General features: G+C 41.2%; 1 protein-coding gene across 14 annotated transcripts in view; it reads right to left on the bottom strand.

Moving 5' to 3' along the window:
* Positions 1–23743, bottom strand: part of nbeab (neurobeachin b) — a 185803-nt gene that overhangs the window by 117382 nt on the left and 44678 nt on the right. For all 14 annotated transcript variants that reach the window (XR_011077909.1, XR_011077907.1, XR_011077908.1 and 11 more), the window contains exons 3-13: positions 22632–22732; positions 22289–22384; positions 20716–20837; positions 18617–18743; positions 16317–16436; positions 14246–14392; positions 8532–8729; positions 8280–8413; positions 6243–6351; positions 3956–4108; positions 2393–2561 (exon numbers count right to left, since the gene is read on the bottom strand). Coding sequence is in view for 6 of the 14 variants with exons in the window: in XM_068584573.1 (XP_068440674.1) it covers positions 2393–2561; positions 3956–4108; positions 6243–6351; positions 8280–8413; positions 8532–8729; positions 14246–14392; positions 16317–16436; positions 18617–18743; positions 20716–20837; positions 22289–22384; positions 22632–22732 (1476 nt within the window). In the remaining 8 variants the exon portion in view is untranslated. The remainder of the gene's footprint in view (positions 1–2392; positions 2562–3955; positions 4109–6242; positions 6352–8279; positions 8414–8531; positions 8730–14245; positions 14393–16316; positions 16437–18616; positions 18744–20715; positions 20838–22288; positions 22385–22631; positions 22733–23743) is intronic.

The following is a 23743-nucleotide window of genomic DNA, read 5'->3' as shown; positions in this document are numbered from 1 at the left end:
CTCTGTGTCCCCATAATTGAACACTTCATTATCTGCTTGACTCTCTCCCTCTTTGTTTGGTCATTTCTCAGTTTAGAAGAACAGTGAGGAAAAAACTGTCCTGGCAAATCATGTGCAGATATGTAGAACCAGACCCCACTCTGGAGACTGTGACGGCCAGTAAAAATATGAATATATTGAAAAATGGATCACTGCTGTGGATAATTTTCAAAGACTTCAACAACAGTCAGCACTAAATATACAATTGTTTTTTAGAGCGCAACATCAGGTAACTAGAAAGCTCCATGAATGAAGGATAAGAATTGGTATAGGTAGTAAAATATGGAGTCCAATATGTGCATTTGTAATCAAATAACTATGAAAAGAAGTCTATTGGTGTGTATTCCATCAAGTCTCTTCATCACAGCCTTGGAAAACCGGTCTTTGTGTTCACCGTTTAGTTGAACAGTTATTCTTACCTTTTTTTACAATATGTACGTCTTAACAATAAAAAACATGATCTATAAGCATGATATCCCATAACCACAGAAGACAGAGTTCTGTTTTTTGCATTTGCTTCTCCACTTATTTTTGTAACCCTCTTAAAGTTGTCACGATCCATTGTGGATCCTGCGTTCACTTGGCCCCCAACCCAGACAGCTACATCTATCCTTGCAGGTGGTAGGCCGGCCCACACAGCACAACAGCAGACATTATATCAACACTTGCACTCATTATTACTGTGCGACTCTCCTCTACAGCAAGAACAAAATGCAAGAATCACGGTAAAACCACAATAGCACATCCGGTTTCATTAACCCCGTCAACCGCTGTTGACATCTCTGACTCTCCCTGACAAATCAGAATAATATGACTGTGTTTTGTGATGCTCCTAAAAAAAGAACAACGTAAATATGACAGTGCCTGAGGCTACACAGAAACAGATTTCCCAAACAAGTGATTCCGACATCAAAATCGATCATTCAACAGTGGTGGAAGCTCTGCCAAGAGTGTCCGACGTAGTAGACGTGATAGAAATAAAGTCAAGCGAACAGTTCTGCTGATGTCCGAGCTAAATATAGCTCATTGTCCGAGAACAAGAGCTCCGGATAGGTTGGGCTTTCATCAGGTTGTGTTAAATGTCCTCGCACAGCATAAGAAGGGATAAGAAACACTGCACTGTGGAGGTGGATGGGAGAAGGAACAAATTAAAATCTGTAAAAATGAGAGGATTGGTTGGATTGACCCAACTTAGAGATGCATGTGCCCATATTATCCCAGCCAACCTCAGTCTCAAAGTCCCTACCACTATTAGTAGGAAATCAATTAGGATCACTCCCAGCTCGTGCAGATAAAGAATGTAGGCCAAGTGCTTTGCTGGGGCATAAAAATAGGCTAAAATGCTGCTACATTCAGCCAACTGAAAATACTGGGGAGAATTTGTTTTCATCTTATAGTTCAAAAATAGGGATGTTCATTTGAGATAGAAGATAATTATTAGTGATGCTAACAATGTCGACGGGTAAAAAGAAAACTCCTAATGACTGTATTAGAAGAATTACATAGAGTTGTCAAGTGCAAGCTGGTTTAGCCGTGTGTGATTGCTTAGTACATGAGATTCCCTGTGAGCGTGACCCACTGGCTGGCTGATTACCACCATTTTTAACCGCTACTGATACAGCGGTTAAAGCTCATAACTCCGTCCCAGCACAAGTTAGCCCCGTTAGGGCTATTGCCGTTGTTTGCGCTGCTCAAGCTGTTAGCTGCATGTCGAGGGCCCTGTGAAGGCAATCCCACAATCATAGATATTAACCATCGGGGAAAAGATTTCATTAGGCATTGGTGCGGCATAAACTGAGCTCTCCGTACCATTGTAAAACAACCCCTATACTGCGACAGACAGTTTGAGAAAAGAATAATGGAACGCAAAAAGGAAATGACAGTTCAAGGACACTTTCACTTCCAGCCTTCCAGCCTGCTCTGTGAAGTATGGTTGTTTCCTAGAGAGAGGATGCCAGTTATGCTACTGGCCCAGGTTTCAGAGGCCTGACACCCACACCGAGCACCCTCATGGAATGACAGTATTGATGTGGCGTGTCTGCCTCACTGTCATCTGCAGTGATGGCCACGGTCCTAACAGCTGACAGGCAAGCGCTTCCATGTGGAGATGAGTCATTTGAAATGTGGGGGAGCTGCTGCTATTTCAGGAAGCCATATCAGGGTTTTGACTGCACACAATGATTGTGATTGGTTTACTCCCAGTGGTTTCCCTTCCAAAAACACCTGACTTGCATGAGACGGATGGAATACACAGTGTATATAAAAAAACAACCAAAATCAAATCACGCAGCGAGAAATAAGCAAATAAATTTGGTCTGCTGAAAAGAACAATTAAAATAATAAGTATGCTTACCGAGACCCTTCGGCGTGATGCCACTGCTGTCTGCGGGGTTGATGGCCCAGTGGTAGTACTTTAGCGTATGCATTAGCTGAAGCACTGTGCCCACGCGACGGATCGTGTTGTAGATGGTTGCCGTGCCAATGAACTCAGCGGAAAGGTAGGTGTACAGAGAGAGCTGTACCTGGAGTGGGAACACACATATATAGGTATTCATGTTATTAAATGCACAGGGTAATTAATCCCCTGAACCTTAAACCTTTTAGACTAACGGAGACATTTTACTGTAATGGATTGCACCAGCTGAGCCTATTATCCTTGCAGGTGTACGGTAGGGATGGCCACTGGCCGTATAGCACTTAATTTCATGATCGCACAGCTCCACTTTGTTCAGTGATGATTAGCATGTCCTCTGTAATTAGCTACAGACCTGACAATAATCCTTAATTCCATCACAGCCGTTCTAGCTAGAAATAATGAGGGCCTTTTCCCATATGTCATAAATTGTAGGATATTGACGAGTAAAATGTGAGTCATGATAAAAGGCGGCTGCGTGGTTACAGTATGAGCCTTATGTGAAATGGTTTGAGGCTACTGACGTCAAACACTGTTGGTAATTTCATTTCCATAAGAACGGGAAAGTAAAATGCACTCGCAAAATCTTATTTTTCTATTAGGTCAAGGTCAGTAAAGCCATGTAATATATGCATATTGCATGCTGCCATCATTCACACAGCTGGCTCTCTTTACCCCGTGCAGCTTTAGGATGGAGACAGAGGAACTGGGACTTTGTGGCATGTCCTAAGGGAGAGAACCGGTGTAGTCCTGTGTGCCGCTCCAGCTAAAAGTGTTCTAACCCACTTCATTACCTCAGTCTTTCTCTCATTTCTTCTCCCTCTCTCTCTTTATGCTCTATTTTGGAGGACTGTCGCAGGCAGGCCTCCAGACACTTTGTATTTATTTCCTCCTTTTATTTATTCATGGCTTGGCCCATAAGCAGCCTTCCTGAGGCAAATGTATTTGCCACACAAACCTTAGCTCCTTTGATATACCTCATCCCATTTTTTCATGAGTTATTATTTTTTTTTAAAAAGAGTGTGTGGGGAGGAGGGGGACGACAAGCCTGGAACATTTAAAACATACTCGGCTTGGTTAAGGACAGCAGAATGGAAGCAAGTGATGAACTCGGCAAGCATGTAATGTCTCACATTTCAGACACTTGGCAAAGGTTTGGTCAATGTCTGTTGAGCCCAAAATACAAATGATCATGGGGTGAAACTGCATAATATTCTCATAATAACTCAACAGAGTCAACATAGTTTTGCATTTGGCTCATTAATAAGAGTTGCCATTTCGGGAAAATATCCATCTGCAATCATATTTTACCTCTACTCGTGGTGCCATGTGGAATCTGACACCAGTGTGAAACAGGCTTGTGTTTCATTTCTCGTCTTGACAGAAGCAATGATGACGCGAAGAAGGGCCTTCTGTGGTTAAAAGCTCCTGATATACATCCACTTCAGCTCATTTGCAAGTCACCTGTGCCTTTATGGATGGGCATTACCTGCAGGAGCTCACCTTAGCAGGGGTGTGGATCCAGATGGCAGCGTTGAACAGGATGTGGTCACACAGTTGCTTTAGCAGCGGTGCGCCGTGTGTCAGACCGTCCAGATACTTCGCAAAAGAGAGGAATTGCTCTAATACAGCCCTGGAGATGTGTTCACGGGATGACTGTAGGGAGAAGCACAAAGGCATGTTAAATAATAACAACAAGCCTTTTCTGCTGTGAGCGTGTATTTATCCTTCTTGATACGGATTGCATTGCATTGTCCACAATCATGAGTGCAACTCCCATTCGTAACTGTTGAATGAACGTGTCTTTGAAGTACCCATAGAGGAAAACATAGCAGGAGAAAACCTCGGTGTCACACTCAAAAATAGCAACATCTGTAACAAAAGGTGAGTCATTTTGGGTTGAATGATCACGATTGAAGCAACCGTTTTCCAATTTGAAAATGAAAACTGTTATGCTGTTATGTTGCTTTTCAGGTCTTGTTAAATGTTTCTATTGCAAGCCATTTAAATACAGCATGCATTTTTTTGGTACATACATATAGAAAACATACAATACATTAAAGGTATTATAAAAAAATCCAACTGTTGAAATAAATAGGTTATTTCTTCCCCAAGGGATCATTTGGTTTCATGTGTTCATGTGCAACCTCTCTGCTCTGTCCAGCGAAGCAAATGCAGAAGTGACTTAAAACTTGCTTTCTCTCTACTAGCCAGCAGGGCGCAACTTCTCTGGTTGCAAAAATAAGTGCAATTGTATTAAAGACTATGAGACAATGATCCTACTTCTCACTTAATAATATATGATAATGATGATAACCTCAGTAAACATTGCGAACATAACTCTACGGTCTAAATCGCTAGTTTCAAGTCTTCTACAATACAGCATGATGTTCATTTAGTAAATTAGGGGTAAAATAGACCACAAAGAGGAGTATGCTTTACGGCCTCCCTACGTCACTCCTTCGCGTTCCAAATATGGTAATTTACATTTATTAGTTGCAAAAAGCCAAAACGTACGGCTGTAATCCAAGTAGACAAACTCAAGGCTTCAAAACGGTATTCCACAAACCAATGGGTGAAGTTATGATGACCACGTCCACTTCTCTTGTGCAATCTATTATTTTACTCATGTCGTGGCAAAGGCGATATGCATGTCACCTTATCATTTTATGCTATTAGATATTATGTGATAGTGTGAAATTGTCTTAATTAGCATGTCTGTTGTGTGAGGTCACAAGGACCTTTAACAATCTAAATTCTAAAATCAGTCCAAGTTCACTTTTGTGGGAAATTTGAAGAAATCTTGTTCCCGAGAGACAAGAATAGGCTGGGCAGATGGACAGACAGATATCCTGACGACATAATGCCTCCGGCTGCAGCTTTGTGAAATAAAAAAATGTGGTCTAAACAAATTCAGGCAAGTTGCAGAAGCTTGACTTTGCAGAGTATTTCACTTTGACGAACATTCATCCGGCTTCTGTCTGGCACCTGTTTTCTGCACAGGTGGGGCCTCGGTGAGGGCAAGAGAGTGGGAAAAATGAAGGCACGGGGAGAAGGGAAGGTGTGGCATTAACAGATCATGAGCAGATGGTGCGATACGCGGAAGTGTGAAACCTGGCAGCGGGAAGGAAAAAAAAAACAAAAAACGCAGCTCTCAGGTGCCGACTCTGCCTGGCTGTTAGTTAACAGCAGCTGAAGCCAGCAGGCAGGCAAGTCACCGAGTGACAAAGTGGAGTCATTTCTCAGTGCCCTAAAAGAGCCAGCATTCTGGGGAGGCCGGCAAGCTGCTAGATCTGCATCACAAAATGTGTAAATAAAGATTGATGTGGAAAGAGAGAGACCAAGGGAGTGAAAAGGGATGAGAAGCAGTTTTGTGTTGTTCTTCCTCCGGTTCTGTTTAGTTCAAAGACACATTCAGGACTCCGCTAGAGGCAATGGAGGATCAGACTGTTAACAAGGCTCAGTGAGCGCAGGCAAAACCTTGATGGTGGGGAGTTTCAGAAGCAGAACATTTACCATTTATTGTTTCACTCAAACCAGAAATGAAGAGTTAGACGTATTAATTGTTCTAGTCACAATTCAAAGTGAGGAACAAAATGATGCTGCGATGAGTAGCCTGTTCCCAGACTATTGGTTTATCGTATAATTTACTGGGAGCAAAAGTGTGAAGAAGACGGTTTCTGTATGTCAGCTGAAATAAGTTCATTTAGAAAATGGCAACGTTCCTGAGAACTGCTGTGTCACGGAGGTTAGCAAACAGCAGCAGTATGTAGAGGAGGCTTTAGCGTACCTTCTCTAGCAGGTATCCAATCACCAAAAAGCCCTTTCCTCCCAGCATCTGCTCCTGCATGGCCACAGAGCTCTTGAGCAGCTCAACTAGGAAGGCCAGCAGAGTGGCACTGAAAAACAAGAACACAAACATCTCAAACAGAGACACAACACACACACACACACACACACACACACACACACACAGAGAACTTGTTCTATAAAATACAGCAGCATGAGCCGACAGTGTGGCAGGAAGAAAAAACAAAAAACAATGTCATTTTCAGAGGATGTCAGCAATCAGCTGGGGGACTCTAGCTCACCGCTTTCATCCCTCTTCGGTTCAAAAGAAAGCCTGGGTTCGCTGCGTTTTCTCGGGAGAGAGTGGTCTGAGGGACGAGTTGCAACAGGGTGTGTATGTACTGCGGATGTGTGTGTGTGTGTGTGTGTGTGTGCGCGTGTGTGGGGTGAAACAGGTTCATCGGGGCAAAGCAGTGCAATGAAAGCGATTTTGTTCTTTGTTGGAGGGCTTGTGAGCTGAAGCCTTTGGCTGAGAGACAGTGTTGCTCGCTGACACTTCTTAATCGGCTTTCCTTCACATCCTCTGGTGGCCTTCGCTCTAGCTCAACAATCGCAAGGCCACAATCACTCTTGTGCAGGCTTGACCACGGATGCTGAACAAACACATGCGTGACTCAGACGGTCGAATGTGACCGTCGAACTGCGTCTGTTTGTCTACCTTGTCTGTTTGCAGTTCCTCTTTGGTCGCAGTTGGAGCAGTAGGCTCCAACTTGACTATAATTGAGCAAAGGATACAACGTACAGACATGGGTGACAATCAACTCTGTGCTCTTGGTTTAGCCTATGACCCTTCACTGCAAACACAGTTTCCTTCCAATTTGGCAGAGCAGTTACGTCTGTGCTGTTTGGGATTCAATGTGGCACAGATTAATATGATAAGGAAAAGGAATGTTTTTAAACGACTATTCCAGGGGGCTGCTGGGAACCGCCAAAGCAGATTCAAGGACTTCATGGAGTGAATTGTTTCAAAAGCTCAATCTTAAAGCCAAGGCAAGGACAAACTGTGTAAAGGAGAGTGACACAGGCCATCAGGCTGGTGAACAGCTCACACACACATCACTGAACTGTGAACGGCTGCTGCTGTGGCTTCATGTCACGGCCATACTTGTACATTTCAATGCATAGTGCACTTTATACACTAATTGTGCAATAGTGTCATCACATTCTGTGCCTTATTTTTGTGCAATGCTGTTTATTTTTGCCTTATTTTTTTAACCTTTTATTGTAATTCTATTTGTTAGGAGGACCCAGCAAAATATGCTTCTCATTGTACAAAGTTACCCTGCTATATGTGCATGTGGCATTTAAAATATCTTGAATCTTGAACAGTGCGATGGAGAAAGGCCCTCGACATGATAGCGAGGGGAGAAAGAGGAACAGAAAGCAGAGATGAAAGGAAAGTGCAGAGGCAGTGCACTTTGGGCATCACGGGGTTGTGCTTGCTGTGTGGCCACTGCCGCGTCTATTTGGTACTGCTGTCATTGAACTATCACAGGATTAGAGCAGAGCTCAGGCTCCATACGGGGCGCAGCAGGGAAGTGCTGCACTGACCAGCTCAGGATGGCGGGGATGAGAGGAGTCTTGAACCAGAAAGTATAGATAATCATGAAAGCTGTAAATCTGCTGGTATTTTAAGCAGGCAGTGGTTTACCATGGACGTATTGGTATTGATGTACGTATTGAATGAAATACACAAGGGAAAATACAGTATACCAAGCAGAAATAAATACTTGATGTAATACAGATTTGTCTATTCTTTTTCTGACCACATTGCATTACATTACAATTAGAAGATTTTTTAAAGATCGTCAAAATACGCTCATTGCTAAGTGTAATAGGGTTCACGATTTAAAAATTAAAAACATTCACACCTGAGCTTCAGTTACTGCCAATTTCCCGTGCACAATTTCTAAGGCATCAACCCTGATTTCCAAGAAGTGAAAGGATTTTGTAGAGTAACAACATTTCTACTCCTCACCATACAGAGGGTTCCACCTGGCTGTCGTTCAGCTGATGGTAGTCCAGCTGAGCGAAGAGCGGGAAGAGCACCTGGATCCCACCGATGGAATGGATGGCGCTGTGGATGGAGTGAGTCACTGTGGCTTTCACATCCTGTGAGGATAACACAAACCAAACAAAACAGAACTTTGTATTGCCATTTTAAAATGAGTGCAATAGAAATGAATGAATCAATATTTTGGACATATCTCGCTTGGATAATGCAACTGACCTGGAGCATAAGCGCGTGCGGTGAGTGGACAAAGATGGAGGCATTTTCTTTGGGCGAGGACTCGAGGCAGAGCTGGGCGTCGGTGGCCTTGGCGTTGTAGGTGAAGGCGATGGAGCTGGCCAACTTACCGTCATATAACACTTGCTTGTGATGCTCTGCTAAGTGGATATCACTCTCTGACTTGAACTTAAATGTGCTCTGGGGAAAAAAGAAAGAGAAAACAAATTAAGCTGAGTCAGGGAGACTGAGAGATTGAGTTACTCCTTCCTGCACATGCACCTTATCGATGTCTCCGAGGTGTTATTTTTTAATGATAACTTTTGTGTTTTTTATTCGCGAGGTCAAGATTTCTTTCTTGGAATTGAGTGTTTTACAGGAGGGAAAAAAAATTTGCAATGCTGCAACCACCAACACAAAGAAAATGTATTTGCTTTTAAGGATGCAAACTATTCTTAACAACAAAGCAGAGGTTGGTGGCAGGGCTCATAGCAACAGTACGCTGCAGTACAAAGTTACCTTGCTTAAGAAAAGCTTCATTAGAGGTGCAAACAGATAAGACAGAGGGACAGTTGTTCCATTTCAAATGAAAGAGGCATACAATGTAACAATAATACGTTTTTATTTCGCAGAGTGGACATTTGAATGTTTTTTTTTTATCTTTATGTCTCATGAAATGTGACATATGCTATTTGATGTTAGTATATGTTGCGTCCATGTTTTCATTCAATTTCCTTTAGTTTTTTACTTTGAATGTTAAAGCTGTAGCCTTCCATTTCGATCTCTGTGGGAACGCTGTTTGATGACAATCTTTAAGTTCTACTGCCGAGTACAATTATCAGGAGGAATCGGGGCAGATGATTGTTTACCTGCATTACTTCGACCCAGGCATTTACTCCAGCTTGTTCTGGAGCAATCTCAAGCCAAGCAGTCAATGCTCAATCCTCATGAAGACACAGGGGTATTATAAAAGGAGTGTGTGCTATGATTGCGGTCTTTGACTTAACACACCTTAAGATGTTCAACAAAGCATAGGTTTCCTTCTGCTGGTATTTATATTTCTTTACAACCTCTCTAGGTATCTCCTGTTCAAATAGGCTTTGCACTCGTGGAAAAGGAGCAAATAAGAGTAGAGTTTATTCAGCGCGGCTGAAAAAACGTTCAAATTCAAACTGTCTGCAATTTAGCATGGGATTCCTGTGTCACTTTACAACCAAAGTAACCAGACTCAGAGTCAAAACACTGTGCAGATACTTATTGAGATTAAAATATATACTCAGTGTTTATTGATCAGATAAATTTATTGAATTTCAGCCCATCTTCCTCAGACCAAAGAGAGAAAAACGATTAAATTACATCAAACTGAGATCCATCTACACACCTTACAGCAACTCTACATCTGCTTCTCTGACCCTTTTTGAATTCTTATGAATGAATTCATAAGTGACATGATGATGTAATAATTACAGTGATGATGTATAAGGCTCAACCAGTGTCTTATATGTTTTTAATGTGTCACATGTGTCATTAAATTGCATTATGTCTGAAGACATTTGATGGCTGTGAAAAAAGAACAAGAGGTTCCATTGGTCAATAGCTCAGCCCCACATTCATTATGGCGGACATAACAAATAGCTGATCGATAACAGACTAGTCTTAATTTACTTAATCAATTAGCTGCGGACAGATGAGCTGAATTAATCTGCCTATGCAGTGTGAATGGAATAGGCTTAATACGGAAATCAAGTCCTCTAATCAGGGGGGTTGAATTATTAATGAATGAGAGAAATGTTTTTCCTTCCCTCTCTGAATCAGGAACAGCAAGTGAATGCTGATAAGATAAAGAGAGACAGGGAGGGCTGAAGTAATCGTGGGGAAACAACCGTCTGGTCCCAGAGGGACTGGAGATGAATACAGTAAGCAACACCAGCAAACAGGGTTCATGCACCTGCCTAACAAGCGTTTCAATCTGGGCTGCTTGTGTTCAGCAAAGAAGTAATCGGGTATGAAGGTGAGCTGACTCGTGTTGTCAATGTAACAAGGATTACGGGCAATCAGAATGAAAAGAGGGGGAAGGTTTTAGAGGAAACGTACAACTTGTTTAATACCACGTCTACTATTTTTACCTCCTACGAATATCGCACAACACTACATAGATCTCTTTGTATCAAAGCAGTTTCTAATTTTAATTCCATATGTTTACTGATCCTAGAATTTCGTAATTTTACTTTGGACAAATTAACAATATTAGCCCAAATCCATGTGTATCTATATTGTGTCTGTTGCCCGGCAGCATTTTTTTAGCAGTTGTTTTACAGGGAAGGTTTCAGAAATGGTGAGGGTTGAGCTACATTTAATGACATGCTGAAAGTCAGATGATAAAAATGCAGAAGAGGCATTCGGTTCGTCCGCTGTGATCGAGTCCACGCGGCAGCCAGCATGCATATCATCATGTAGTCTTTAACATCCTTCAAAAGTTCCTACTCGTGAAACCCGAGTGACAAGAAATAACAAGCTCTAGTTCCCTGCACTTTAGTGGGAGACCTGCTGCAGTGTGAAAATAATGATCTCATGGGCCGCGGCTACTGTAACAAACCCTGTAGCATGACAGTATTGTTCCACCGGCCAGTCGTATAAAATAAATACAGTTGCCTCCTTTCCTCCCAGTGCCGAGGGCTGTCATCGACCAGGGGCACCCTCACAACTCCCGACGAGAAAAAGGCAGATGCTGGACATGCTGGAGACTCTCCCACGACACAGTGGTGTGCAGTCTGAGTGCGACTACAATGAATTCACGATGTCGAAAACGGATGCAAAGTTTTTTCAGTATTAATGTAAGATAAGATAAAATAATCCTTTATTAGTTTGTCAGTGGGGAAATGACAGGATAACAGTAGCACCGCTCACAAGTAAATAAAGATAAAAAATCAAGTAATACAAATAAACAGTGGAACGGTAATAAAACAAAATGAAACAGGAAGAAGAATATTAAATATACATATGGAATAAGAATGTGTATAAAAGTACTGGCCTAATGTCAAAGTTTATCTGCCAGAGTGAAGTGATTAGCGATATTTTCAGTGGAAGCAAACTCAGGCAAGTTTCACTTTTAGCCTTCAGTAGGGTTCATCTGAGCTGGTGTGAAGGCAGTAATGGATAACCAGATAACCTCGGGCCATCAAAGTGGAACCATACACCATACACAAGTTTAGAGAAGCTAAACTTCTCATAAATTAATCTGCCGCAGTTGTATTTGTTCAGCGATCTTATTATTAATTGCAGATGCTGATGCAGGGAAAGTATCTATTGTTTGCTTATAACAAGACAGAAGAATGTTGAACAACTTGGCTATTGTCTCATGACCGCGACTACTTCCTGCTCGTGTATCCATTGATACCCAAAAGTGTATTCTAATCCAGATCAGAGAAAATGTCACATCAAACATATTCTATTGTGGCACATTGGTGGTATTATTCAATCTTTAATGAATGTCTCCATAGACGTTGCTTATTTAATGCAAACAGGCCTACATGTGTCGGCCTGTATAGTATCTCAAAATGTCTTGTCATCTGTGAGCTTGTCATTTAATGTTCTACATCAATATTGTATTATTGCATGGCGGCTATCCAGAGATAATGTTCGTCTTCCCCGACGAGGGGACCAGGACTGTGCAGCTCCGTAGTCTCGTCCACAGCAAGCTGTGGTGCATGCTGCAGAGAACAGTTGGAACAAAGCCAATGGGCTAATTTGACGCATGTAGAGCACATATGGTAGTGATGATAGAGGGCAAAGACAGAAATAGCTGAGTGCATCATATGAAAAGATGTAAAGTCATGGCCTAATTGTTTTGACTAGTCAACTAAATTACTAATACTTTGTGTTCAGGGAAGCCGTCGTTGGATGTTGCTCCGACAGACGTTACTTTATGTACTGCAGACCAGGCGCTTTCCAAGAGCTGCAATAAACATTAAAAAAAGAAAACCTCTGTTGCCAGTTTACATTGCAAAATATTTTCCTTATCCTGAGTGACATCGCACACAATTGTGAGGCAATTCTTATGTGTAAATCCTCCAGCCCACACTTTTTGGACTTTCACCAGAGCGTATGAACTCGGCTAAACAATAGTGATGGACGCCAGTCCGATATGACAGTCAGCCTCATTGTTTGTAGACCCAACACTGTCCCTTGATGTTATCTCTAGGTAGCTGGGAAGGTTTCAAATCGTAGAGATGGCAATATACAGCAAAAGATGTTAGTACTTTAAAATTAAATAACTGAGAGTCCATCTCAGAATGTAATTTCCATACTGTAATAAGAGCCCAGGGAACAGATTATACTAACAAGTCTGTCCGATTTTCAGCCATAAATCATAATGTGGAGTAGAAATAGTAACCCTCGGCTGCAATAACCTCTGCATTTCAACTAACTGCAGAAGTTACAGTTACATTCAATACACCGTGTGAGCAAGGGAAAGCGTGTCAGACATCAAACATGGAGGAGAGGACCATGATCACAAAATACATCAAACACATTTGTTTTTTTTTCCTCTGGCTGTGGAGCTGAGCAGACGAGTTAAACCAGATATAAAGAAGGTCCAACGTACAAACTGTAACCGTGATCTGCTGCACTCAGACTCTTTCTGGCAGTTCTCAATTAAAACGGACAGCCTTTCGTAGCTTGGACAGCGCTCCCATTACAACAACCAATCAGTGGGTCTGACAACTCTCTGACCTTCCTCCCCAACTCACCCGACTGGCTCGATCATGCTCGCCATTACCAACACCACTCACAGCTTCATCAAATGCAGGTAATTGTCTCCCCGGGACATGCTCTTCATTGTTGAGTGAAATCTGGAGGATTGCTCCCCTGTGTGTTACCTCTATAATAGAAGGTCTAGAACCACAATTAAGGAGGTAAATGGCAAGCCACCTGCCATTAGTCGAAAAGACTAAACAAAGACTTCTCTTTGGAATTCCCATGAATTAATAGACCTGATTGAAATCCCAGACATCCATCTCACCAACCTCACAGTGTAGGCTTTACATGAAAATTACTAATATTCCTTCCTGCCATACAATAAAGACCATTTTTGTCCTGGAAGCAGCTGGAGAAAAGCATAACTGATGTAAAATGATTGTGAACTGTCTGAGACACATCCTGTGTCCAAACTGAGAGGGCAGTGCGTGTCATTCATCCATTTGTGACAAAGTGCAGGGCTTAACAGGAAAGGTGAGACAGTGAGAGCAGTCTCTGAATATGATAACAACCTAGATGCACACTTTGTATCTCTTTCTAGATAAGTGCAATACTTGTGTATGAGAGTAAATACTGTGCAATAAAAAATACAACAAGAATAGTCCCCACGTGATTAACTGAATCCCCTTCTGGGTAGGTCAGCATTTTTCTATATTCCCTATCTGTTGGTCTTTGTCAAGAAGCTTGGGGGAGCTACACCTGCTGCAGCTGATATAAGTCGGTTTAGGACTCTATCCCCTCAGAGGGCCTGTTCGCTTCCCTCGGTGCATTGTGCCATTATTTCCAAGAAGAAGGTAATTTATGCAGCCGTTTATCTGGGAGGAAAAAGCCTCGCTCTGAGGACAGAGACACACCATGGCGGAGGAACTGTGGCAGGGCAGCACTGGGCATTGAGTTCACAGACTGATAGGTGATACAGACTGCTTACATGTAATCTAATTTAGCCACCCTCAAGTGAATACCTTATAGCCCGGTCCTAGCTGATGAATTGCAAATATCTGCGCAGGGTTGAGGGCTTCACTGAACACGTAGACGGCTCCGAGCTGCCCGCAGAATACTCTGTTTGCGTCGGCTGTCTCCGAGGACCCAAGGAAGCACTTATCATAACTCTGCAAGAGAGATGAAGAAAAGGCCGCACTGTTTTATGCTTTGGGACTGAAGGGAAGAAAATACACACACACACACACACACACACACACACAGACAAACACACACACTTAGAAAGAGGTCAAAAAAGTACAATATTTGATTCCGCTTAATGTTTTGGGAATGGAAATTGTATTCTCAGTATAACTATTAAAAGCAACATCCCCTTCTGCGCTGTTTCAGTGTCCACCTTGACAATTTCAATCGGGAAGAGGAAAACAACATCACTGATTGACAAAGATAGGAAACCTTAATATAACCTTTAGGATAGGGAGAATATGTACTGTGATTGCAATCAGGATCACAATTACAGTAAACGTACAACAGCAGAAGCTGTTTAACAGCAGACAAAACAGTCCGTATGAAGGCTTAAACAGTACTGGTACTGGGGGAAAAAAATTACATCAGATTTGTTGACAGATTAGAATTTTGAATCTCAAGCTTGTCTTACAGTTAACCCTTGAAAAGCCCGTCCAATCTGATTCATAAGTGATGCGATACCTACAAAATAAACCTTCCCTACAGCTTGTGAAAATATGTAAAACATGTATTAAGACTTCTAGCTGCAGTCATATTGATATAGAACAGAGGGATGGCAGTAATCCATCTGTTTAGGCAAAATACACAATAACACCATGGGAGGAAACAATACATATGAATGGCAACATTTAGGTTATAATATCAGCCTCAATAGTAGAGAATGAATATTATATAGATAATATGATTGTTTTTTAATGTTACTCTATGTTACCAGAGACTGCCGGTATGTATCACTGTTGGCCTAGTACTGTATCTTTAGTATTATTATTAATAATAGACCTTTATTTAACCAGGTAAAATCAGTTGAGAACCAATTTTTCATTTGCAATGATAGTTCAAAACAGCAGAGGCCCAAACAGCACAGATACAATACAGTATGACAAACACATACAACTAATAATAATAAAATTAAAATAAAAAAAGAGGCTAAAAACAACAACATAGATACATTACTGGATTACTGGATGGAAGTCTGTAGTTAACTGGTTATGTGATTGTACTCTGTGGCTTATGTAAAGACAGTGATGTGATTTTGTTCAAGCCACCTCATTTGGTTAAATACTGTAGGCTAATCTAATCTAGACTATTCTCTTGCTGTAGTTTGAGTCGGTGTCTTTGCAATGGAGCTGGTTTTGCAGCCTCACAGGATAAAAACCCTCAACAGAATAATGCCACCTTTCTTTTCAGGTGTGGGAACATTTTTCCACAAAATCTATCCATAACAAGTCAAAGCTGCTTTTTTCAATGGGGGGGATATTGTACAAACCACACTTGCATCTGAACCTGTCATTTGTGCAATTTTTTCTTAAATACACAGCTACAGCGTGAAGCACACCTTTTTAAAATATTTCTCATCTCGACGAGTGTAAATTGCTTTTCTACCCCGCCTCACAGAGCTACGGCTAACAACAGGTTTCCTTTTGGATAAAAAGGTATAAAGCGTGCAAATATCATACATTTTAAACAAGAAAGCTTCCGTCTGACGGCATCCGCAATTTCTGTTCACATATTTACAGTAGATGCTGACATTAAAGAATGTTTCACTCTGTACATAAATCTGCTGTTCAAATGTTAGATATTCCATCTTCCACTCTCTACCGCAGAGCAGATATGTAAATTAATAATACATTTAAAAATATATATGTATATATCTGAGAGAAATCCATGTTGACGGAGTAAAACTCCTTTTGCCCAATGAGCGCTATTGAACATGTATGGATGGCACCATCTTCGGCCATGAGAGACGCCAATTTGGCAGCCTCAGTCAGTCCTGAGCCAAAAAAACATCAAGACCAGGGAAAAAGAAGGCGCCAATAGGGAGGAGGAGTAAAAAATAAGAGTACTTACATCATTTGTGTTGACGTGCCAGGCCATGTCTCCATAAGAAACGAGCTGCCCGTTAACATAGCATCGGATTTCACTGTTCCTCCAGCGGCTGTAGATTTGAACTATACTGATCATGTACCACTGAGGGTGAGAAGAGAGTCGGAGGGAAAACATTTTATTAGTGAGCTACAGAACAGGTGACCTATAAAGTAAGTCATTATTGAAGACGTCTTTACACTTCATTCTTTTGACCACACTTACCTAAAACAACAATTGAGTTTGGTTTGTTGAACATCAACAACATATCTGGTCAGCTCTCTAAATTGTTTCTCTTTCATCCGATTAATTTTAAAAAGACTAGAGAGCCACGGCTGTGAGGTTTGCTATCTAATGTTCAGAAATCAGCAGTGAACATTGTGAATAATACATCAGAGAAAAGGCTAACAGGAGGCAAGACGAGTCATTTTCACTCCGCACGAAGCCATGTCAGACGCTGTCTGTCGTTATTCACTTATTATTAAAATGTTCATTGAAGGGAATATTCCAACAATTTAAATTTTAAAATAAAAATGATTTGCTTCAGAGTTCAATGTTTGTCAACAGCTCTCCAAAATTGAATTCATTAACGTAAACCCAAAAGTCAGTAAAGTGGAACATATGTTTGTGTATGGATAGTAATCTAAACTTAATTTGCGTTGCTTGCAATTTCCAATGCAGTAGCTGTAGATTATTTATTCACAAGAACATTTTGTAGCTGTATTTCACTTCTTCAAGTTGTCTGCTTCCATCCAAGGCTTTATCTTACATCCTGTGTTGCTGCAGCAGTAGTTGTAGCACTGACGGCACAGTTCTTTTGATTTAACATTGATGAAGGTCTTTAAAAAAATGTTCTCCTTCCTCGGATCATCTTTTTGCCTCTTTAACTTGTAAAGCTGAAAACAGAGGGGTCAGTTTCGCCAATTTAATCCAAACTTTAGGATCTCAGTGACTTATTTGGAAAACATAAAAGGTACACTATAGAGTTGTATAGAGTTTTGACATTAAAGTGTGATTATTGTCATAGAAGTGATGCAGATTGTACATTAATACATCATTTCACATATTATATGAGAGCTTTGGAAAGTGTTGAACAAAGAAAACCAAATTCAGTCACATACAAGTACAATTAAAATCCCTTTCACTTGATGACAAACAAATGGATACCCTACAGGGTTCTTCTTCTATTGTCTTCAGACCAGCATCAGTAGCATCAACTAACCACGCTGTCATGAACAATAGCAGCAGCTCAGGCTGGTCAAGAGCTTGCAGCAATTCAGTTTCTCAGCTCTCATCAAAGACTTTAAGTAATTTGACTTTTTCCCCGTTATCAGTAAACAAATGAATCAACTGTAACATAGCACAACACAAGATGTGCCGTTCACAACGTTGGCCCTACAGACTACATGAATGCAATTTCGCAACACAGGATGGACTCAAAACACTCAAACTACTCATGAATTAGCATCGTTTGTGACTGTTTGCCCACTTTTCATTAGTTTAACCCATGAAGGGCACTGGGAGCAGTCGAATTAAATTACAGCAGTCGACACACAAAAGGTAAAGACTTAAAAGAGGATTCATGGCTGAGGGGAAGAGTGCAAGCTGCCCACAGATAAATTACAACGACACTAATCTGCAGATGTCTGAGCCAAAATCAATTAGAAACTTAATTCAACATGTTTTATCCTCTAAGAGCTACTGCCAAACGATGCCTGCTCTGTTGCAGGAGAAGTGGGATGAATGCTGCTTCCCAGGTGTTATGTGAAGTCTCTCATTGTTTGACGCACGCTTTGAGCCTGCTCCGCCTCTCTAGTGGCAAAGCAACGCAACACTAACATTCCACGCTAAATTAAGTGTCATTTTCTCATTTGCATTTACATCCAATTACACATGTAAGATTACTCTGGGCAGGTTTAAACACTTCAGGTAGATGTGTGGACAAACAAATTGGTAATGACAACAAAAGACCAGTTGATGGTGGGAATGAGTGTAGCCAAAATTTTAGGGTGTGTTATAACAGCGCTGCAATTGATTTTTTTTTTCCCCAAATGAAATCTGAAGCATTGAACTTTCCTTCCAGCTCAGGCAATGTGCAATTATAGCATGTAGCGGTTGGTATAATGCAAACCATGTTCAGAAGTGGCTTACATACACTCGGAGGAGCTGCTACGCCTGTCTTGAGAATCCGCTGCTTCAATCCGAATGGCTCTGGTCTAAATAACATAACCGCATGGCGCGTAACAGCTGAAAACACATGATTAAAAAGCCAACGCTGCTCTTACCTTCCTGGGCTGGAAATCGTACTTCACACAGTGCTGGAAACCTTTTCCTTTGGACTTGAGCGATGTCACGATCAAGCAGTTACCAACAAAATGTGCAGAGTACCCAATGCCCTTGCTGGTCCGAAAGCTGTGAACAGAAACGTGCGCAGTATCTCACATGAGCTGCAAACTTGACAGGGTAAACCGAATTAATTAACGTACGCAATGTATTTTAAAACCGCGAAGGTAGAAGGTTTCGCACCACTACTAAGTACTCTATTGGATGTTTCCTTCTTCACAATACTGCACAATCATTCAAACCGATAAAGGAAATTACCTTGTGGCTTCGTTCAGCATTATTAGATTGGGGCCGAGATCATTTTTTGACTGCCTCGCGCAAGACAGGAGACAAAGCAATTTTCTGGTTTAAATGACAGGTATCTCTTCCGATCGTTGTGAGAAGAATGATGTTTTGCTTAACCAGCTCGAACAGGGAAATTCCTGAGGGTGAGACCGGAACGATTGCAAATTGACCAGGCGTGGTAACGACGACAAAGACGAAGACGCAAGGAGAAGACTTGAGGAGCGCACTTCAGTGATGGTTAATCCCTCTACTCTGAGCGCTTTGTCTCAGGCAGATAAAAGATATGTCAACACTGCCACCTGTTCACAATATGAGCAGACTCTGTACAGGCCCCCGCACACAAACAACCTCACAATACTACACCAGTTCTCTATTCCATCCCTGCTTGTACTGAACATCTTTTGCGCTGCTGAGATGTACTACACTCCCACAGTCTTTTAGGGCCATAGCGGGCTACTATCTTCAAAGTCTCCAACCGCCACCGCCCATTGGGACCATCTAAAACAAACGGGCTTCTTTGACAAAGCAGATAAAGACAGCAGAGGCTTTAATACTGTGGGGCGCATGCAGGGCTCGAGCGCTGCAGAGCCTCACGCCGAGCCTCCGCTGAGCCACCCGAGACGCTCCGGCGGACAAGCCCGCTTGTGATTACACATCAGGTGGAAAGCAGCAACCTTGGTCCGCTTCTGAAGATACTCTTCTTTTATTTGTTGTCTACGTGCCCTGCCACTGAGCCACGATGCATAGAAACAGGATTATCTTGGCATATCGCAGCCTTTTCTTTGTGACTTTGTCAGTGAGGTATCGTTGCCACATGAATACCAACAACTAAGGCAATATTTCTTTTTTTTTTCCCTTCTTTTTTTGATGTTTCACATCAGAGAGACGCAGAACAAGTCCTTTCAAGGTGAGTAGATTATTTCATTCAAACGGTTTGATTCAGGTAAAGCAATGGCAGCTGGCAGACGATACAGCTAACGATACCGTTATCTCTGACCAATTAGTGTGAACAGTCTTCCTTGTCAGCCAACTCTGCCTTTTCATCTTTATTATTCCACTTTCTCTTGCATTCCGCTCTACAACTCTTTTATGTGTCCCATTGTATTGACTGATTTACCCCCGGAGCTCCTCTCATAAACAGAAGGAACGGCAGCCGGATATCACTGCACTATTCTGTTATTGATTTTAGCACTAATTACCCACAAGCCCCAACAAGAGAAGGTATGAGGGCTTAATGTGGCGGATATTCAAATCTCAATGAATACCTCCACAGTGCCTCCCACTGCAGCAGTCGCTGTAGTTCATGCTGCCACGGGTTTTAATCTCAATAATCTCACCTAATTCCCCTCACTCTCTCTTTATGGTAATTCATGAACATGATCTGTAAAGAATGAGGCCCTTTCACAAACCGCATTACATAAATGTTGCCTGTGTGTGAAAATCTGTGTTTAAAAAAAAAACTAGTTTATCCTTGAAATAATCACAATCACAATCTGTTTGGATGAGGAAACTGGAGTAGTTCACAGTGTGTCAAACAGCATATTTCTTCGTCAATACAGCTGCTGGTTTGCTTTATAGGACTCTGTAGACAGGAAATGATCTGTAATATCAAAGCAATTCGATCGGTGAAAAACAAGAAAGTGTCATTTTCTTCTCTCGAGTGTCATAATGTTACAGCACCCCTGTGAGAGAGCTGGGCACGTGCTGAAGACATTGGACGCACGGAGCGCACACATGTAAGCACTTGTTTACTCACCAGTAGAGATATGGTTTGTCCTTGTCGACATTGATGTTATTTAAGGGATCCATCCTGAACCAGGTGTTGAATGTAAACCCGTTCTGATAAGGCCACTTGGCAATAGGGGGCAATGCGATGGCCTGGGACAAAACACAAAGAGACAGCGATGATGCAATGTGAGAGACGATTGGTTAAAAATGCAGAGCACTGCCTCTTCTAGATTAAGTTACAGTGAAATTAAGATAGACTACGAGTCAGCGCACAACTCTGTAAACCAAAATGTACAAATGAAAGTGGAATGTGAATATGTTGTGCTTTTTCTGTCCCCAGTAATAATAATGAAAATGTGTACAATGTTGTCTGAGGTCACTCAAATGTCCATTTGTATAAAACTAAATACCTCAACGGAAATTGCAAAATTGTGGTGACCTCCAGAATGTTCCAGGACGATTGATCACATATTGCTTGCTCTCGCTGATTTTTTTAATTTTTTTTTTATGATCGCACGGGTCTAGCCTCCTTGAAAATAAATCCAGCTGTGAGTTATAGATCGATTAGCTTTTGGGGAAAGTTGAATTATTATATTAGTATTAATCTCTAGGATCCTCTAAAGGATAGTTCAAAACAAGTCTTTAACCTTCAGTGAAAAAACACATTAATGAAATGACTGTGATAACTCATTCGCTTACTTTGGCGTGATGCAAAAGGATGCAACAACGGAACTGAATAGTATGCGGCACTCTGTAAGAAGTTGAATGTTCTGCCACAGGCTTCCCGTCTGACCAAGATTAACTATCTGCAGCTCCAACCTCATCACTGCAGTCTGTGCTCTTCAGTCAACTGGCCATCACTCCACACCCGCAGACTAATCCACTCGCATCAGTTCATTTAGAAAACTATCATTGGAAAAAAAAACAAAAAAAAAACACATATCCTCGCTCTCTACTCATCATCCAACTGTAACTGCAATTTACGCTTCAGCAATTTCATCAACATGGTCATTACAAAAGTCTGCACCGCCTTTCTTATTCCAGTCGCTTGGAAACTGGAACGAGTCGCAAAAGAAGTTAAATCTCCACACCCTCATTACGTTACTCTGCTTCAATAACGCATCTCAAACGATTGGTTTGGACACAGGGTTTTTTTTTATATAGTGTACATATTATGATGTTGTGCTTTTTGTAAGGATTGATTGAGATATGTCATATTTAAATCATTTTTAACAACTTGCCTCCTGTTGCTTTTTTGGCCAGGTCGTTAATGTAAATAAGTACTGGTTCTCAATTGACTTATCATGTTCAATAAAGGTAAAGTACTATTTTTTTTTTCAAGTACATGTATATCCAGTATCAGTGGAGCGTGTTGAATATATATGGAAAGAACACATCGCACCTCATTTCTCAATATATGTTATCAAAATTTAATATCAGAGGCAAATGTTTTGTTTTTTTGATTTACTTCATTTTTGTATTGCATTATTGTTTGTTGTCTGTCAATTCTTCCACCCTGATAACTTGCAGGTCTCAAGAAAGAAGCACACGTTTTATTCACTTTAACATGAAATGCACAGTGGAAACTTGAGAACGCTTACTGCTGCACTGCGACCAGGGAAGTTGAAGAAGGCATCTGGACCGTGTCTCTGGGGCATCTGATTCAGCACCGACAACATTTTGACGGCATGCTTTGGCTGCACAGGTGACAAAGATTAAAAAAAAAAGTGTAATAACAAGACAGTTAAGGATTTTTCTTTGACCGATTGAACGACAGTTGATACACTGTAAATGACCTCATTCACTCATTCTGCAGTTTGCCGATTACAGAACAAGCCCTAACCGGATCAGTATGATGGCTCTCTGGGGGCAACTCAAGCGAGAGCGTTAAAATAACATACACTTGTGTCTAACCCGCTGCATTCGGTCCACGGTATCACTTACCCAGAGGCCTCCTTCTCCCCGCAGCATGCTGAAGAGCAATTTCAGTTCCTTCACTGTGATGCTGTAGCTGGCCAGCACTCCCAACATGTCCACGAGCAAGTCTTGAAAAGGCAAGATAGAGATGTTTTACCAAACACACACACACACACACACACACACACACACACACAAATAGACACACACACACACACACACACACACACACACACAAGAAAGAAAGGAGGGTGGAGGGTACAATTATCATTTGCAGGTGCATTTTGCAGGTATTGTAATTCAGCCACACTGCACAGGGGGTCCTCACAGTGAAAAGATTTCATATGCATCAACTCCTGAGATAATAAATTAAATGCAAATGAAGCTCAATTAAAGCAAAACTGTTTTGTCTATTAAACCCCATTATATTTAACACAGAACACTTCCACCGCAATTAAATGGAAACTGACTTGTAAATCAAAGTGATGTCTAACTGGTAAATTGTTGAACTTAAAGGCAATACAGCAGGGAAAACGCATTTAGATTTCATCATTAGCTGAAACATAATTTTTACTTACTTACACAAAGTATGGAAGTGTTTTGCACAGTTAAAAATATCAAAGTTACACTTTTTTAGTACACAGAGACAACTACATAGCAATTTATTTAAAGCATGCATACTTATTTGTCAAAAGAAAATTATGAGGCCTGGATAGTAGTGGGCAAATCTAAAATTAAAATTAAAATATTCTGAATCCCATATGTAAAATTGTAATATTCTTTTAAAGAGTTATATAATAGCATTATTAAATACAGTGCAATTGTTTGAACAATTAATTTGAATAAAGATTTACTTTGAAAAACATTGACTTGATGTCTAAAGGAATTGTCTGAAATGATAGAATATAATAGTGGTGCAGGAATGAGTCCTAAAACCCAGAAATGAGTTGACATATTTTGCACTTTCAATTCCCCGAGGCATTGTGTTTTGAATGGGTTTTTGGTTAGATGCCTGAAATACGGTTTGTGGTTAACTCAAGCTTCAGAGCTTTATACGTTGTGTTCTACAACATGAAATATGTCAGGAAACCCAACAAGATATTTTAAGCTTCTACGCATCTTTAAAAAATAAAGTCAAA

The sequence above is a fragment of the Clinocottus analis genome, unplaced genomic scaffold (genome assembly GCF_023055335.1).
Source record: "Clinocottus analis isolate CAN_PGR_092001 unplaced genomic scaffold, fCliAna1.0.p SCAF_2, whole genome shotgun sequence".
Taxonomy (NCBI): Eukaryota; Metazoa; Chordata; class Actinopteri; order Perciformes; family Cottidae; genus Clinocottus; species Clinocottus analis.
The sequence above is the reverse complement of the archived record's forward strand: the minus strand, read 5'-3'. Positions and strand labels throughout refer to the sequence as shown.